Source organism: Cyanistes caeruleus, chromosome 3 (assembly GCF_971803275.1).
Source record: "Cyanistes caeruleus chromosome 3, bCyaCae1.hap1.1, whole genome shotgun sequence".
Lineage (NCBI taxonomy): Eukaryota > Metazoa > Chordata > Aves > Passeriformes > Paridae > Cyanistes > Cyanistes caeruleus.
In genome coordinates, this window is record NC_141703.1 from 100,590,818 (window position 1) to 100,610,819 (window position 20,002).

Here is a 20,002-nt window from a genome sequence, read left to right on the forward strand (position 1 = left end):
TTGACACAGTTCCAGTTTCTCCTTTCAGGCTGTGGACTCGTGTTTCTCCCTGCTTTCAATACTCCTTGCTTTAAATAGGCAGTAGTCATTATTTCCAATAGGTGTTACATGTCATTTTTGTAAGTTCCAAGTCTCCAACATAAAAGTCAAAACTTTATTTAGATTTGGCTTAGCTGAATGGTCTCAAGGTGAAGCAAGAAACATGCTTGAGGTTAAGCACTTATGTAAATTGTTTTAAAATTAGACCAAACAGTTTGCTACTTTGACTGCTGTGGAGGACCACATTGCTGCTATGGAGGTACACCTTTTCCACAGTTTTACTACTATATTATACAGATTTGGCCAGGGTACTTCAATGGTTGCTATTCCATCCATCTATGTTTTAATCACAATTTGATGTTTCTGTTAGAGTAATGTCTTTCAAGTGATTGTCTTTGGCACAATGTAAATATTAATTTTTTTTTCTCTTTTTTCTTTCCCACTGTCACTATTTTTTTCCTTTTGGTACTTTATTTTTCCATGTTGTCTCACCTCTTCCACTTTTTTTCTAAAATTTACTTATTTTTCACACTCTTGATTTTCTATAACAATTCTTATCCACATAGACAGATGCTGTGAAGCTATGACAAATGAAAATGGAGGCCAGTCCCTGCAGCTGAATGCTGCTGTTTTCTCTCTCATTGTAGTCATAAGTCTCTGGTGCATGTTTCTATACTGTTGATCATAAGGCAAGCAATTCTTCCTCTTTCTCTTAATTTTCTATTTGTGGGAAAATAAACACAGGTCTTGAAATATTTGTACTTTTCTATAGCTCTTCCAGAGCTTCCATTCCTAGTCAAGATCCTAAATCATGTAATTACTTCAGTCTGTGTGTGCAAAATTCTTCATCGGCTTTTTGGAAGCCTGGTGAGTTTTGTGGCAAATTCAACAGATGATGCTTGATACTCCACTCTGACAGAAGATGGAGAATCTGACTTACTGAATTTGATCAGCATGATTTGATTCTATTTTCTCAACTAGATTTTGATTGTATTATCATATTACATTTTTATTATCTTTAAGGTCCCTCCCAAACCATTCTATGGTTCTGTGAATATAGATATGTTTTATACCTTCTAATGGATTTTAACAAGCATGTCTTCCCTAACTAATTATTTATGAATTGTTTTAGTTGGTAGTGTTTCATTTAAAATACTTTTTCTGTGCCTCACCACTGCCATGCCTCAGCACATAAAATAGGTCCCTGCCCACCAAAGTCACTTCTTGTGACTGGAAATGTGCCACATTTCATTTCATGGCCTCAGTTGGACTTGGAAGCTCCAGGGTTCAGTTTTGACCTGTAGTAAAAATGGAAAAAGATTTTTTTTTCCTATTTTACATATTAAAAGCGTGGCTTACGAGCTCTGCAGCAGTGTGTGCAAAACCTCGGAAAAAATATTTTATTTAATAAGAGTCCATATAGATATTTTATTGCATATATTTGATTTTAAAATTTACGTAGTTGTCCAGGTTTATGGCTCATTTTTCTGTTGCATACAGAATAACATGAGAAAGCAATGCACTTGATAAGTAAGGCAGAGTTAAATATTTATTTTAAGACAGTTCCCATCAAATTTTTACTAAATATAACAGGCATGATAAATTAACTGTATATGTTGATTTTTTTCTCCTTATAATTCATACCCTTTGGGATCTAAAAAAAAAATATATTTTATGAATTGGAAATCAATTGGTCAAGTTTAAGTATCTGTATATCTTCACTCAGTTATGGGATTTTCTTATTACTAAGAAATATTTATTATGTTTATTTTTTTGTCTGTTTTGAAATATTTTTGGAAGTCTTTACTTTAGGACCTCATTAATGAGACTTCTCACCTAAACCAGCTAACAGTCATTTTTGAAAATTGGATTGTGTCACAAGTAAGATGTGTTCAGAATGCATGTGCCTAAGTCTACAGACCAATTTATTGACAGAAATACTTTTTAAAATAATTCACATACTTAGTGTAATGAAGTAGCTGGAATTGAAAAGATTGCTATCTAGAAAACATTGGTTTCATTGTGATCTGCAGAAAAGCTCTTGCTGTAAAGCCAAGCCACTCTTCCAGCCATGGCCCTTGCCACTATATTCTGTCACTTTAACTTAATGTCATGACATTATTTTGAAATTAATTACATTGATGAGTGCCTAACATACTATGGCACAGAAAGACATTTTCTCTTCTGATTTTGTAGGTGTTGAAACTTTGGGTTCCTATTTAGGTCAGACAGATGAAAGCCCATTTTTCCATGCACAAACAATGTAAATATATATATTGACTTTGTAATTTAGTTGTATAGATGCTCTTCCAATATACACTATTTATTTTTTAAATGATTCAGTGCTTATTGAACCAAGACACATAACTAATGAAGGCTAGATAATATTTTTAATGAAAATTTTCTTTTTAACTATTGTAGAATGGATTTGGAATTAATAGTTACACATAAGTTACCAAAAACTTTCCCACCTGAGAACAAATTTTCAATTGAGTATAACTTGAACAAGTGCTTTTGCAAATACTAAATTTATTTTTATTGAAAGGATCACATTGGTCAGGAACTTTTGCAAGAGGCTTTTTTTTTCTCTTACCATTTCGAAAATCCAGATAGTGAAAATGTTTGTTGTCATCACTATTGTCACTGTTGCTTTCTGTGTTAACAAAATAGATAACAAAACTGCAAGGATATTTTTACCATCTATAACTGATGGTTGGCTAATATTTAGTAAGTAGATGGTGTAGTAGATGCTAAGGGGGAAAGAACCCCACAGGACAAGCACATTACAAACCACTGCTGAGAGATCTTCCTCAGTCTGCAGGAGCTCAGTGGTGCACAAGCACTTTTGGTCCAGGGGAGCAGCAAATTCTTGCTAGGGGCTCCTCTTTGCAGTCACATCCCTTTTGCATTCTGATCCCACTGTAAGACAGACAATGCATGTACATGAGGGAACAGAATCTTCTCTTGTGGATACATAGCTGCTGTTCTGAACAGTAAAGAAAACCAAATGAAATATCCAATCAAAACTAATGAACACCTGCCACTGGATTAAAGAGTTTTGAGTAACACACTGTCTCAAAAACTGAAAAATAAAATAGGGTTTTATAAGGTTACACAGACAGTCTGATCCCAGTATTTCTTTATGTTGTAGTATTTTCCTAATTTTCTGAAATTTGAAACCTTAATGCTATTCTACTAAATGTTATCTAAATTATTTTCACCTTCCACATACTTGTCACTTTTTCTTTTTTTCTTTTAATAAAGCAAGACAGGACACTAGTACAGGTATGCAGAAAAGCAGAAAAATGAAAATTCCCATATAATTTTTCTACTCTGGTAAGACATTTGAAGAGCTCTTTACAAGCTATAAATTTATTATCTTAACAAGTCATTCTAACATTGCAGATAAGTATATAAGAAGATAAGATAGGAATTAGGGTGCAGAGACTGATTGACTGTGAACTCTGCAAACATACTGTGAAGGAGATAATGAAAAGCCTTGAAAAATTTGAGAAGCTAAATATACATTATGAATGGTAAGTTGGCTCTTATCCTCAGTGTCACAATGCCAGTGGGATAAAGAGACAAATTTGAATCGCTTATCTTTTTTTCCAACAGATAGCAGCTTTGGCTGGGAACTACATAAATTTGCTCCGTTAACTGAGAGAAATTTTAGGTCTGCTCCAATCTAAATTATTCTGTGCTTTTTATGTTGAGGTTATCAAGTACTTTGAATATGATCCTTTTCTTTTGGCCTTCCTCTTCCCATCAAATTCCAAAGAGAATGAGTTAAGCCAATATTATGGGGATTAGGTGACTGCAGAGCCAGGCAGTTCTGGGCAGTGACCCAAAACCTCTGGATTGAGGAAGAAAAAGTGGAAGAGAATAATGTCCTTGGGTTGTCATATATTTCCTCAGATGAATAACTAATACAGCTTTGTTTGTAGTTCTCTTTATGAGTGTTTCATAATTGTATCTTTAAAAACAATGAGAGCAAGATTATTTCACTGTATTTTGTGCAATCTGTGGGAATATTCAGAAGATTTTGAAATCTTGGTTTCTTACAGACAAGAATGAGGAAAAAAATGAACAAAGACATTTTCAAATTAAATTATAATTCATAGGTATAGACTGAACAGCTTAAAATTGTAATTTAAAGTCTATTAAAATGATAAATATGTCTTCACAAATTGAATTCAATATGCTTCTGACATTTGTATTTAAATGTTAGCTAAGTAAATTTGTTCCTTTAAATGTTGTAATTGTAAAATGGATTTTAGGTCTTATGACTGACAGTGTAAAATGTTACCATTATTTTACCATTGACACATATTTTGAAATACTACTATTAAACTGTCTGTAAGACCGAAGTCCTAAAATATTCTAAACTGAGCTTATGCCTTAAATCCAAATGGGTGGCACAGAAAAATTACCATTGAAAAGGTAATGATTATTCTGTGATATAGCAGTACATCTCTAAGGAACAGTATTTTTAAAATGTTCTGATTTACAACCTTTAGAGTCTAAGGCTGGCTTCTTTCCTAATCAGATTTTATTTGTTGTCTTTCCTCTTTCCAGAGTTTTGATAAGTTCCTAACATTTACAAATTGTTCACAAATCAAAGTATTTACATAGTGGAACTTCAAACAGGATCCTTTATTTACTGGCGTAGGGTTATTAGAATATAAATTGCTGTCTCTCAAATAGAAAAAATACTGTCCAGAAACAGACATACATATTGCATACCTTGGGAATAAAATATAACTTCTGAGTGCTTTTGTGAGCTGTACAAAACATACTATTACCAAAAAACAAAATTACCTTCCATTTAATTTTTTTTTGTGAAAGTATAAGGCCAAACACTGATGCAAAAAATATTATATGCATGTGAACAATATTTATTTAAAAGATAAACAGATATGTTGATTTAATTATACACACAACCTCATGACCAATTCTCACTCAGTTTTTAGGGTCTTACCACATACTCTCTTTCCATCATGGAAACCTGCATAGACACGATTCAAATTTGCATGCAAATGTAAAGTTAACTAATTAAGCCTGAAAAAACAGTTTTGTTTATTTAAAAGACTTAATGGAGATTTGTATACAATTTGTGATTGTGCTAATAGTGGCCAACTCTCTGTTTTCCAGCATGTTGATGATTTCTGATTGTTCATTTTTTCAGAAATTTTAGGAGCAAAGGAAAAAAAAAGACAATTACTTTTAGAATGTGAGTTGAATATTTTATAGAGAAATGTAGTTTCTGAGGTCAATAATGGCATCACTGAAATATTTCCTACATTTAGGGCTCATTTATGCTTATCATATTTACTTAATCCATTTGTTTTTTTCAGGCATATAAGGAATGTTCAGTTTTCCATTTTTATATATTTATCAGTTTTAATATTAAGTGATGGAAAATCACCTTTTCCCTTTAATGTCAATGACATCTTAATATAAAGCTGATGGCATCAAATACCAAGTGTGGAGATCAACCAACTTTGCCTGTTTAGAAACAGTAGCTGTATGTAAGCTGTACACTTGAGAACTATGCTAAATTTAGATATTTTACAACTGGAGCTAGAATCTGAGGTAGGACTATCCATTTTTGTTAATTTATTATAGAGTCTGAAGTCCCAAGAAGCTGTGGTAGTAATGCCTGGCACCATACTGCCATTATGTTGTATGATGTTCTTGTTAACAGTTCTGTATATTACTTTACATGTTAAACATTTTTGTAGAGGCAATTTCCAGTGCATATTTTATTTAAATATAATTTTAATTTTAATGCCTTAATTATTTGCCCATAATAGAAGAAAAGTAAATCTTTATCAGTATATGTTTCCAAAAGAATTACAAATGAAAATAAAAACCAATCCTGTGAAAAATATTGGATACACTTCAACATGTGTAAGTTTCTGTTTTCAAAAACAGTGTGGGAGGCAAGGAAAAGATCTGGATTTAAAGAAGTTCATTTTAATTTGTGAAACATTGCTTATTTTTGTCTTTTTCATAATTCCCCACCATTTTACTCCACTGATTATTTCATGCATGCAGCACTTGTCATCTCTGCTTTTTCCCTGAAGAATGTGTGCATGGTGTAACTGTGATTTCCCTCATCACCTTTCCAAACACAATGTCAAGAAATGTATGTAACTTTGTGTGTTTCATCTGTTGTTCAAAGTTCATTTTAGTTCATGCAACTTCTGTCTTCATTTTTTGTAATAAAGAAAACTGACTTAAAGCATTTCTATCTGTATTTTCTTTATTGCTGATAAATGTTCCTTCTTTCTTGTACTACCTAAATGATGCATTTTGAATCTGAAGATATTTTTTAGCATTGTATCTGTATTTTTCCTAGTGTTTTATCCAATAGTGAATATTAAAAAAAAACAACAAAGAAACAAAACAAAACCAAAAAACAACCAACCAACCAACCAAAACTACTCTACCACAAGTATCAGAGTCACTAAAATTAGAATTTGTGAATTTTAAGTTTTCTTCATAATAAATAATAAAAAAAAATTGCTTCATAAAAATAATGGTGGCTGCCATGGTACTGCACTGGTGAAGCAAGTATATAATGTCTTTATAAATATGGAGCCTGAGCTCGATCCATTCTGATTTAATCTGCCTAATTGAAGCTGTGTCCCCAAAGGCAGATGTTTTAATGCTGGGAAATGCTATACCCTACCAAGCAGGACTCTGCTGGTGTTGGAGTTGTAGCAGTCAAATATTTTAAAGTAAATATATATATATTTTAATATATAAATTTAAATTTATTAAAATAAAAAGCACCATATACTGGCAGCATTTATCATATTAAACCGCTCTTTTTGTAGCTAATCCTATAAAATAATTATATATTTAAAATGTTATTCCAAGTTTTAATTCTTAAAACTCTTGTGTTTGAATTTACATATGTCTTAAATTCTGTCAAACCTGAAATATTTAAATACAATCCCAAGATAGTTTGACTCTTTTTCAAATCTTCTGTGTGCAATACTCTACTTAGAGTTGTCATCCATTATAAAGATGCAAAGATTTCTCATGTCTCTGTGGTACGTGCACAGCATGATTTTGAATTCTCCTAAATGAAGCAATTAAAATAATTTATCCTTTTATGTAATAGCAGTACTGAAACCACACATAAGTGTATGTTCTCAATACTCACATCAATCTTAATAAATCTGCAGAGCTTCTTAGAATCTCCTCCAAGAGACGTGTTCAGTAAATCTGCTGTCAGTTTGAGTGGAGGAAACTGGGACACAGGAACTTATTTTCCCAAGTCTATTGAAAATCAAAACCTGGGTGCAGTGCTGGTGCCATGAACCCACAGCGCAGCCTTTCCTTCCCAAGGCACAAGAAGACTGGGATCTCTCTGTCTGCATTTTTCTGGGGCTTCTCATGGAAGCAGAAAATGCTAAAAAAATACCCTTTACTGTAATGACTGAGTAAATACAAGGAAAAAGCGGCTGAAGCTGTAACTGGCTAACTCTTCAGGCATATTAGAAATACTCCTGAAATCTGCTTAGGGACAGTTTGATTATGCAAAGAATCTCTTTTTTAAAAACTTGCTTAAAAAAATAGTAAATTTCAACTCCAGAGAATATTTGCCCAACACAGCATTCTTTTTCTAGAAAATAAAGGGTTTTTACTATCCTTTCCCTTGTAATTTCCCTCAATGGCTATGGACAAGACACTGTTGCCAGAAACACTTGAGCTGCTATTTGCATAATATTTCTTTTATTTAGCTATTGCATGTATGTCTATTAAAACACCTTCCTATGAAAAATGTTGTAAAGGACCTTTGGAGTAAATGATAACTCAAGTCCTACTTACTCAGTGCCCTGAGAGAGTCATAACACAAGACATTTTCCTGTAAAATTTAAAGGCTAAAATCCATTTCAGAAAACTTGTTGGCAAGTTCTCAGCCATAATGAAGAAAAACTCCTTCATTTAGATAAGCACCAGAAAAGTACAACCTTTTAGACATATTTATTTCACATCTATATAACAGGTAGTCCCAGGGGCACCACAGGCTCCCCTGACTCACTCCAGCTCAGACTTCATCAGAAATGGGACACAATGAAGATCTGTCACTTAGAAGAAAGTTAGAGGAAGTCTGTCCCCTTATTTTTCAAAGTTGTGTGTCAAGTGTATCTGTCAGAATACATTACTCAGTCCTGCAGATCCATGTGTTTGTCCACTGCCCTTCAGCAGTATCAGTCCCTAGCAGAGAGTTATAGGAAAAGCCACTGAGGAAGAAAAAACATTACAATTAATGTCAATTTGAGTCTTGTTAGCATTATTTTGTGTTAAGGAATGAGGTAGAAAAGAATGTTCCTTACTGTCACATTCCCTTTTGCATCAAACAGACCCCCAGTAAATGTTGCATGGAGTCCTAATGATTTCTTGCAAGCTGATGTTGCAAATGTAGTGATTTATTTCATTTGAAGGAAGACATGATGCTTCTGGGCACTTACCTGGCTCAAAAGACAAATTTTATTGATATAAATCACTAAGAACAGGTCATGCAGCTCTGGATGTGGCAGCCAAACTATTGGAGCTTCTTTGGGTAGTGGGAAGGGATCACTAGTTACTTCTTTTGGTCATGGGCTGCCACTGTTTTACTGTTAATTGGCAGAAAATTTTATAGAGCTGTTTAATTCTTTGGTACCACATTATGATTTCTTTGGTGCTCATCAATGGATACAAAATTTTAGGACCTATATTTTCTCTCGTTTTAAAGATTTTGAATAAATATTTGCATTTTGTAAGACTTTGAGTCTAGGAAAAGTTCCAGATCAGATATAAAAGCAAAGACAACATCCAGAGGCAGTGCAGAAATAACTGTCATGGTTGGGCACATTTTTAAGGGTCAAAAACTACACTATAGAAGTGTAGTTCAATATGATAAACAAGAATGTTTTTTTATCCTGTCATGACCCAATGCAGTATTTCATTTTCACCCTCTAATTAGTTCATAATTTTCACAGTTTTACTTTAGGTTGAGAGCAATTTACTTTATCTTCTGACTGTCTTGAAAGAAAGAAGAAACACGTATCATAACTGCACCATGCTTATGTAGCAGCCAGATATTACTCAGAAAGTATTTTATAGCTTAATTTTTTTTTTCCTTAAAAACTCAAATTACTGTAAAATGGAGGTTTGGATAATCATCTATCTTTCATCTTAAATTCAGTCCATGTCTGCTAAGGAGGAGGAGGGAAAGGAATAATGCATAAGAAGTTTCTAACTTGCTTTTTTCTCCCAACAAAACTTAATATCACTGAAGGTGTGAAAGGGGCATCTGGATGTCACCTTATCAAACCCCCCAGCTCACACAGAGTACTTCTTATAAAGCTTGCAGTTACTATTTTATTGTAGCAGTAATTGAATATATACAATGTGAATCTGTAAGAGCACAGAGAAATTCTGTCACCTCAAAGGACATAGGCTCATGTAACATCATTGATTGTCATGTAATATATTGACGTTGCACATTTTATTCTTGTGCAGAGGCAAAAGCTTTATTTTGTCATGTATAAAACATACCTGTACACTGGCACAGGTTGCTCAGGGAAGCTCTGGATGCCCCAACCCTGGAAGTGTTCTAGTCCAGGCTGGATGGGGATTGGGACAACCTGGTCTAGCAGGAGGTGTCCCTCCCCACGGCAGGGGAGTTGTAATGAGATGAGCTTTAAGGTTCCTTCCAACCCAAATCATTCTCTGATTCTGAACACACATATAGATGGAGACTCTCCCTTTTGACCTACTTCCCTTACAGTATCTGGTGCAGAACCCTTACAGGAATTTAGAGCAAACTTACATTTGAAAATCCAGAAAATGAATCTTTTCATTTAATTCTTCTCACTGGAAAATTCTGTTCCACTTGCCAAAGCTCTTCATTCCTCTTTCTCATTAAATAATGATTCCTGCAAAAATGTTCAATTATCTCATTAAAAATCATTAGAAACATAACTTATTCAATAAGAAAGAACTTGAAAATTGCCAAAACTTTCAATGACATTTGTAGAAACTTTCTTTGGCCTTTTTTAAATTTATTTTTTACATTTCTGAAAGTTTTTTTAATCTCACTTCCATAAATATTCATTGATGAGCACTTATTGAAAGAAGTGGATGAAAAAAGTGTCTTTAAAGTTGTCAGTTTCCTTCATAATCATGGGAAAGTCTTACATTATGCCACATCCTGTATAACAAAACCATATCCTTTTAAATTTAGCATATTTTTAATAAATTCAAATTAAATCTCATTCAGGACTATGGTACTTATACTTTCCTTTTTTTTTTTTTTTTTTTATTTAACAAGCAGTGTTTTAAAAGGTCCGCTATAGCTAGACGACTAAGGTATACAATAAACATTTTCAAAAAATTTCTAAGAACTGATTCTTTCACACTAACATTGTTTTTTTATGATTTAAAGTTTTGTTTTCAACGAGGAAAATAAAAAGGTATAATATATAATAAAAATGCATAAATATTTTGTTATTTTAGAACACAAAGTAGAGCCACTATTTTGTGCCTGGTGCTGACTCAGGCATTGCTTCAGGGCATGGGAGGCCAGGGAAGCAGGGATGCTGTTGTGCAACACCCATGGCAAACACACCCAGTTCCACTCCCCTGGGGTTTACTCAGCACAGTCTCACACCAGGAAATTGTCATTGGCTGGTTTCAGAGCTAGTTTGGAATCTTCTTGAATTAGCTGGATGCATGAGCCTTTATTGAGATGGCATTTTTCCCCTAGATAATGATCCAAATCTTTTCCTCTAAAAGCCTCATCTGAGTTCACAGACTCCTGAGAATCACACTATTCAAAAGGGTTTGTAGCATTGCTGTCATGGTAATATCAACCAAGGAATTAAAATAAAAACATTAAAATATTTTTCCTAAGATTTTTAATGAAGTAAAATTAACTTAACATCAGCTCTCATAATTCAAACAGAGAAAGCAGTATCAAGCATGGAATATGTTTATTGTGGAGTGTATGATTGTATTTTCGAGGTACAAGACTAAGCAAGATGAGGTCCTAACCCCATAATCATTTGATGTTATGCATATTTTTCCCCATATTATATTATTCAAGACTAATTGCAGGCAACTGGTTGCAGATTAAATAGCTTGGATTAAGTTATTTTTTACTGTATTTTAATTCAGAAAATTACAAGAATACTGGTTTGTCAGTCTCTTAAACCTTTCAGTAATTCTACTTAGCACCACTGCTAATTAATTGTATTTGAAATGTAGAAAAGACAATTTATATCAATATTCATGTTGAACATTGAAAATGTTTTCCTTAGGCTGCTTACTTATATTCCTTAGTCACGGAACATTAAGATGTGGTATTATTTGCTATTAAATAATGTAATTTATGTTTAGTGAACTTACTGGACTTTTGGCCATGGGAAAATATATGCAGAAGAAATGTTTTATTTTGTGATTTTAATCAGGTACTACATATGCCTAATCCTCAGGACTGTTTATTCCAAATAATTTCTGAATGGTTCATTCCTAAACATTCTTTACTCTCCTGACTAACAGAAATCATAGAAATTAGAAAATTCTATTTTAGGATTAATGTTATTAATAAGGCTTAATTTTCTTTCCGTCAAGATACTCTCTTTAATGGCCTTGGACTTGGTGCTGTCATTGGCCTGGGAGTGACAGCCCTTTTGTTAATCCTGGTCGTGACTGATGTCAGCTGCTTCTTTGTACGACAATGTGGATTGCTCATGTGCATCACCAGGAGGATCTGTGGGAAAAAGAGTGGTTCAAGTGGAAAAAGTAAAGAATTGGAAGAAGGAAAAGCTGCTTATTTGTGAGTATTAATCACGTGTGTTGGAAACATCCTTAAAAGAAAAAGTTGGCTGTCCAACTGTCCATTAACTTTATGACCATTTTGTGGTTTTCTCAAAGGGAATTAATAAAATGCTTCTACTGCTTGGAAAAGTGTTGCTCTGAAGTGTGTAGAGTTGTTCATTGCCTTTAAGAGAAAAGTTGAGACACAAAAAAGGAATATACTGTAGCTCAGTTTAGAATGACCTCTTTGTCCAGCTTGACACAAAGGAAATCAATTGTAATTCATTACTAGTTACAGACACAGACTTGGTTCATGAGAAGCAGGTAATGGATGATTGTAACTCCATTTCTGCAAATCCATCTTTGAGCTGCTAACACCCAAAAACTTGGCCTATGGCAGTGCCAGTGCCAGTAAATCCAGGAGTGAAGGACATGGTATTATATAAAATCTGTGAGAGAGTTTTTCTTCTTAGATATAGCACTTGATGGAAAATCTTGATTCTTGTCTGTAGACTTTAGGAATGAAGAGTCTTGTTGATTTTTTTTTTTTTAAATAGGAGTGCTGAGTTGGATGTAGGTGAAATGGTGGTGAGTGTTGTTCTTCACAGCAACAGTCAATGATTGCCAAACCTGAGTGGGAAATAAACAATACTGATTCTCACAAACATTCTTCTGTAGTGGCTACTCCATCACATAAATGTGAATGAACTGACCATGATGTGAAAATATGGTCTCTTGAATTGAATTATTAGTGTGGATAGTGACATCTCTGGCAAAACAGTTCAAGTACTGAATACATAAAATAATCACACTTTAGAGATGTGACACTTACTGAGCTTTCAAAAGGTAAACTGGAAAGATTTCTTATGGTCCTTCATTTTAAACATTTTCTTTTTTTTTACTAGAAAAAAAGCATAATTTCCTCATCCTGTTCATATGGTAGGCAACTTATACATGCACTATAATATTTGTGAAAATGCTGTATGCATGTGGTTTAAGTAACATTTTTTGGTCGAACTGTTATGTGCCTCTCCCAATAGTCAGGCCTTCATTGTCTTCCAGCTTCCTAGATCCCATCCATCTGAAGATGGATGTAGAGCACACTACATCTTGCAGACCTCATTATTCATAGCTGAGCAGGTGTCTCCATTGCCAGTAGTGGTGGTGTAAGTGTCTTTTTGGTGTCTTTTAATTCTGGCTATTTGGTTTCAGGCTGTGTCTTTCTTAGGTATCTTGACTACACATCTTGGTTGGGTTCTTCTTGAAAAAGGTGGCATTTCAGGAAGAAATCCACAGAGCAAAACCAGTTGCAAGAGAACACAAGAATATTTATATCAAATAATGCTTCTAAATAGAAGTAGTGACATATAATAGCTGTTTCCTAATTCTCCACATCTGACAGTGAGACTAGCAGTGGTTTTTTCCATCGTGTGAAGACAGCCTGTCTGGATCAACAGAATCAAGAAGTGAAGCTTCTGGTGCTGACTCAGCTGTCATTTCCTGTTGAGCACAGCACTTCAGTTTCTGCTTTAGTTTCCCATTCAAGGAATAGCCAAATATAAATTAGTGTACAGACCGTCCTGAATGGGAAGACCTTAGAGAGATAAAGTTGGAAATGTCACTTGACAGCAGTTTATACCTTGTTATCAACATCTTATAACCAAATGCCATTCCATGTTGTCCCAAAAAAAGCATCTAGCTGGTCTCTTGATATTAATTCTTCTGTTCCACTTCTTTCACAAGGACAGCTGTGTTATTTAATCATATTTCTTTCTTTATCATAGTGGTCTTCAGTCAGTCAGACTTTAAAATATTTGTGACAGTTCTTATTTTTGCCTGTTCTCTGCATTAATAAACTGTCAGACTAAACTTCTAGGACAGACTTGAAGAGCCAACATTTAAATTTATATCATGGCAAACTGATATTCCCTAAAATTCACTGACATTTAAATATGCTAGTTTGCATACTGAATTTTTGGATGGTTTATGATGTGGTGCTTGGTTACATTTGATTGTAGGAAATATATATATATATGTGTGTGTGTCTGTGTGTGTGTATGTATATATAGTAAATAATTATGTCCTATGAATGATGATGGTACAATCCATGTAATATACACACAGACACCCATGATATACTGGATTTCCTACAAATCACTTTCTTTTTTTAGAATTTGAAATGTTACAGTTTGTACCTTCTGTAAATATACATGACTGCTGGTCACAAATAACAACTTTTTTAGTCCTTTTGTCATGCAATATTGTTTGTAAGACTATGGATGTATCAACAAACCAAGAAGAACTGAGAACCCATTCTCCAGTCCAACTTAGATCCCTAATCTTTTTCCAGGTATGAGGTAGCCATGAAAGTTAAGTGCATAATCTACCACAATGAGCTTTGTATCCATTTGTATATTTAAATGTCACTTGCAGAGATAAATAAGCACACACCGTTTTGGATTTTTTTTTTTTAAAGAAAGAGGAAATATCTTAGATTTCCACATAATCATTCTTCTCCACACTCTTTCTCTATCTGGGCTACATTCTTATTAACCTACAAAGATTTTCCTTGAGGATACCTGTCAGAGGATGGCAGAATTTTCCTGATACTTCCTTTTGGAAAATCCTGTTTTATCCATTATCTTGAAGAAACAATATGAAAATATGAGATATGAATTAGAGAACAATTTAGCCAGGTCTTTGGTGTGGCCTGTAACAGTTTAACTTCCTACAGTTAGCTTCCTGCAACATCCCAGTCCAGAAAATAATCTGTTAAATATAAAAGTGACTGTTCATCTCTAACTCAGTTACCCTCTGTTTGTAGACTGCAGCTGATGCTGGTCCAGGATATAGGAAGAAAATATTTGCATCAAAAGAGGTTTTCTTTTTGTAAATATACATACACATACATATGTACATATGTACATATATACATATATACATATATACATATATACATATATACGTACATATATATATATGTATCTTGGAGATCATCTGATCTGCCTTTTGAGAGCAAAATTATATACAAGTTAATTAATACTTTTAGCAAGTTTTGTTAATTAGTATGTATTAATACTTTGTAGCAGTGAACAGGTATTTTCAGATCATGTCCACATTCCTGAGAACAGCCCTGCAGGGAAGGACTTGAGGATTCTAGTTCATGAAAAGCTGGACATGAGCCAACAATGTGTGCTCACATCCCAGAAACCAAAGGCGTCCCAGCATGACCAGAAGTTCAGGAGAGGTGATTCTGCCCCTCTTCTCTGGTGAGACCTCACCTGGAGCACTGCATCCAGCTCAGCAGTCCAGAGGAGGACACAAAGATGATCAGAAGGATGGAGCACCACTCTGTGAGGTCAAGCACAGATAAATTGTGCTGCTTAGCCAGGAGAAGCAAGGGCTCTAGCAAGATGTTTCTGCATCCTTTTGAAAGGGAGTTTATGAAAAAGATGGGGACAAACTTTTTACAAAGACAAGGAATGATGGTTTTGAATTGTGAAAGAGGGTAGATTTAGACTGGACATGAGGAAAAATCTATTTTACAATGAGGATGGTCAAACATTGGAACAGGTTGCCCAGAGAGGTAGTAGATGTCCCATGTCTGGGAACATTCAGGGTCAGGTTGAGGAACCTGATTTTGTTGAAGATGTCCCTGCTAGTTGCAGGGGCATTGGACTAGATGACCTATAATTCTCTCTTCCACCCCAAACTATTCTATGATTCTTCAGTTACCAACAAGATCATCATGACAATACTCACTGCTCCATGTCCCTTATAATTCATTGTCTAATCAGCACAATATTTATACATTTACTTGTGGGAGATTAGCAGTTGTTCCTAAAATAGTGGAAATATTATGTAGAAACAGTTTTTTCTACCAGAAAAAGCAGAAGGGCTTAGATTTTTCCCACACAAGGGCTCTTTGCATCAATGGCAGCTGGGGCTGTCACACTCCCAGGAGATTAAAGCACACTTTTGTGGTGTATATACTCACATAATGGCTCTTTAACACTGCCAGAAAAGTTCAAGTATAACTAGGCATCAAGTCCTATCATTCTTATACTACGTTAGGGAAGTTTACATCTATTCCCATGAAGAAGCTGTTGCCTTATTATTAGTCATAAATAAAATGCTCTTTTGAGATGCTAATGCATCATGTTTACAGAGTTAGGGAAGTAACCATGGATACAGGATGCTTTGAAGACTTCAAGGAATAGGGAACACTGTTAAATGTGTCTTGGTGGTGTTAGTCACTGATAATTAGTTCTGCCTTTTTCTTGCCAAATTTTCAGAGAAGGGATCCTAGTAATTTGTTATGTGCAATGTATGTAGTTAATGTGATGATAAGAGACTAAAACACTTTTAATAATTTTTAGGAAAGATGGATCAAAAGAGCCGATAGTGGAAATGAGAACAGAGGATGAAAGAATTAACAACCATGAAGATGGGAGTCCAGTAAATGAGCCAAATGAGACAACTCCCCTCACAGAACCAGAGTAAGTAGCCTGATATTCCCTGTCATTCCACACAAGCTGATCTTGGCTGTGTGGACAGACTAGAATTCCAGCACTTTGAGAGGAGGTACACAGCATCACCATAGTGGTCTGCTCTGGCAATGCAGTGTGTGAGTGTAGGGTTTGTTTGATTGGTTTGGTTTTTGCAATAATCGGTCTAAATCATGGTACTTCACTGACACTGGCTGAGCACAGCAGTACAGCGAATTTTTTATTTGGTCGCACCTGATCTTCACCACCTATCCAGCAATTATTAACTATCCTGTGGGAACAATCTCCTAACTCTCACAAATTACCTTAAATTGAGTCTCACGCACTCTTCACATGCATCCTGAAGATGGGGCACAAGGATACTGTGCTCCAGAAACCCAGCTCCTCACCAGGACCACTGGAGTGGCCCCTTCCTGCTTTAATACATTTAACTGAGAACTGAGTTCAGTATTTAAGTCCACACAGTGTAATTGGAGTAATCATGCTGAAGGACAGACTCTACTGTATTTCCTCATCCCCTCTTCCTGTCCCTGCAACCTTCTCTCAGTACAGAAACCACAGCAGTTTGCAGCCATGCTCACTGGCTGCCTTCTGGATAATGGGACCAGCCTTGTGTCCAGGGATGAAATTACTGAAGAAATGTTTAGGTTTTCTTTTCTTTGAGCCCAATACTTTTCATGTGTTGGGGAAATCTCCTACCTCATGACATCTTCAAGGCGTCAAGGCTATGAAGAGGATTATGCAGTAAATATAGAAATTTGCCTGTTGATAATTTCATAAAATTGTTGTTGTTCTTTAAAAGGAGAGGGTGTTCTTACAAAACAGTCCTTTTCTCTTCTGAAAATGCAAAGAAATTTCATTTTTTGCTGTTATGTAAAACTGTAAGAACCAGAACCTTTAATTTAAAAAAAGGTTCGCTACCAGGTGACATTGATATTTATAGTAAATAGTGAGTGAAGTAGCTGCACATTAAGCTGTATAGTTCTTTGAAGAAGCTGTGCACAAAGAGTTTGAGCTTGTGTTAATGAAATAATTATGCAATCTGTTGAGTGACTACTGATATGTTTGCTCTTCATATTAGAATTTATAATCAGGGGCACAGTGGAGAGCCCACAATTATCTAAAGAGTCAGGGGAATGTAGCTGTAAACATTGTACAAGTCCAGCAAGCCTTGGATATGTTAGTGGGTAAAGCACCAGGTCCATGTTTGTTCATGATTCCAGACTATTTTTTGCACTAGATCTTGCAAATCAGATGCATCTTGTAGGAAACATGATACCAGGAAATATCCAGTTCACTTATTTTTGCTTATCACAATCATTAGATCAGCTGACAGGAGTGAAATATGAGGAAGTTAAAATCAAAAATATTTTATTATCTCAGGGAAGTGGGAAAGAACCAGTCCCCACTGTCATTAGGGGAAAAAAAAAAAACCCAACAAAAAAAACCCCAACAAAAAACCACCAATAAAAAACCCCAAAAAAATAAAGCACATGGACAACTGTGGATTTGATGGGCATTATGTCCTTGGAAAAATAAGACTGCAAGGAGATATTAATAATGATGGAAGTTTCCTTCTTGGTAATTTCTTTCTTAACAACCAATGGCAAAAGACATCAGCAGTCCAAGGCACAGCTGTACAGAAGTCAGCTAAAGCTTTGGGACAGTGTCACTTGGGAAACTAAAGATGAAAAGAGATGCTGCAATGGGGATACCTGAAGGGCCACTGGTACCAGGGGAGTATGGAAAGACCTTTGACTCAGACACAGGTCATACCCAATGAAACAGGGAAGCAATATAAAGTAGGAGTGAGAGGTACAAAGATCCAACAGAGTAGGAGTCAGTGTCTCAGTAGGAATATCACAAAATATATTGTCAACAACAGCTAGAAATACACATGCTGGGCAGGGTGAGGATGACCAGCAGGGATCTCCGAGGGGAGAGCTTAGCTTGCAGGGAAGAAAAGTTTCAAGGACATTTCAGGTGGGCAATAAAACAAGGTGGGATTCATTCTGACTGATTCTGGCAGTCTGAAAGGTATACAAGATAAGCCTTGAGGCTAAATTAGATTATATATTTTTAATAATTAATTGAATTATTTTGAATAACAGCAAATTACACTCAGAATTTCAATTGCAATTTAAGAAGCTGTGAGAACTAATTAGCAAAGAGATTACTTCTCCTTACAACAATATTCTTTATTATATTGCTCAGTATATTATTTGGCAAACTATTTTTTACCTTATCTCAGATGATCCTTGTCAAAGCTATGTTGGAATCCATGTGTGACAGATTAGCTCAAAGCACTTTACTGGCAAGTCAACAAGTTTTAATCATGCTGGCAGGAAATCAATTTAAGCTGTGCATTTTATATCACACTTTTGTAATATGATTAAAATACCACATGCAATGTGGTATAATAATTGTATTCTTAGTCTGACATTAATGTGTTTCTAGTATTGGTTGAGTTTTTATTAGTAGTAGCGCAGCTGGGTGAATTCCAGTATCAAAATGGTTAGGAGTAATTTTTCTATAAAACAAGAAAGTAAATATTTTAGTTATAGTTTTGTATGGGCATCAGCAGACTGTTTATGTTAGGCCACATGCAGTGCTAGAGAAAGTCAATTTTATTAATGATTGATATCAACCAACATCTGATTAATGTGAAAGAACTTTTTGCTGGGTTTTTGTTGGCTTTTTAAAAAAAATATTTTATTATAAAATGAATAAAAATTTGAAAGGATTAGTCTGCACAGCTGAAAAATATCAAATTCTTTCTAATAGATGTAGCTAAAGTAAAATTTGGTGTAGAAAAACTGGTATAATTAGAACACCTAAACTTTAATTAGTTAATTGAAAGAGGAAAATGATTGGATCTATTAACAGAGATTAAATACATATTTAAAACAAATGAAAACAAAAATTCCAAACCAACAAAAATGTCATGGGGGAAAAGAACAATGTCTAATGATAACTGCACTCATAACTCATACCCTATAAAAAAAAAAACCCAAATCACAAATTTTAAAATGCAATAAGGTTCAAGGATGGTGCATGGACTTTGTGATGAGGAAGGTTTTGATGTATAAAAGCTTTACTTGTGTGTAGCTTTTGTTGAGTTGTTGTTCTCTGCCTGCATGTAAAGCAAGGCTAATTTTATCTCAGTTTGCATGAACATGAATTTCAACGATGTCCAGTATCCTTCAACAGGATTCTAGCAAATCTTCCTATTTCAAATATTTTGTAACAAGGTCTTAATCCACTTAAACCAGTTTCTTTAAATTTCCACATGGTGTACTCTGTCAATTCTCCAGTTTTGCTGTTGACTAAATATTTCCTTCTTTCCAGCACCATCTTTTGAGAAATCACTCTGCTTTTCTTTAAACTATATGAAATTAGGTTTTGGGGGTTTTTTAGTACTTGTTTAAGTATTTTGCCTAATCAGATCTCTGACACACATGCCTGCTTACCAAAAATGCATGTCATGCTCTACCTCTGCCCCTGTGTTTTACCTTCTGTTAAAAATAGGTTTGTGTTGATTCTGTTGTTTCCATTCTTTCAGGTGTCTTGCTGTGGGGTGAAATCTGTTTCCTTTGGGTGTGCCATGAGAAACAGACAATTAGTAGATGCCT

General features: G+C 34.8%; 1 protein-coding gene across 1 annotated transcript in view; it reads left to right on the forward strand.

Annotated features, from left to right (window-relative positions):
• The window catches only part of NCAM2 (neural cell adhesion molecule 2), a 281,301-nt gene that overhangs the window by 259,405 nt on the left and 1,894 nt on the right, over window positions 1–20,002 (forward strand). Inside the window, exons 16-17 of the mRNA XM_086883383.1 lie at window positions 11,677–11,881; window positions 16,242–16,361. Of these exons, the coding sequence (XP_086739509.1) occupies window positions 11,677–11,881; window positions 16,242–16,361 (325 nt within the window). The remainder of the gene's footprint in view (window positions 1–11,676; window positions 11,882–16,241; window positions 16,362–20,002) is intronic.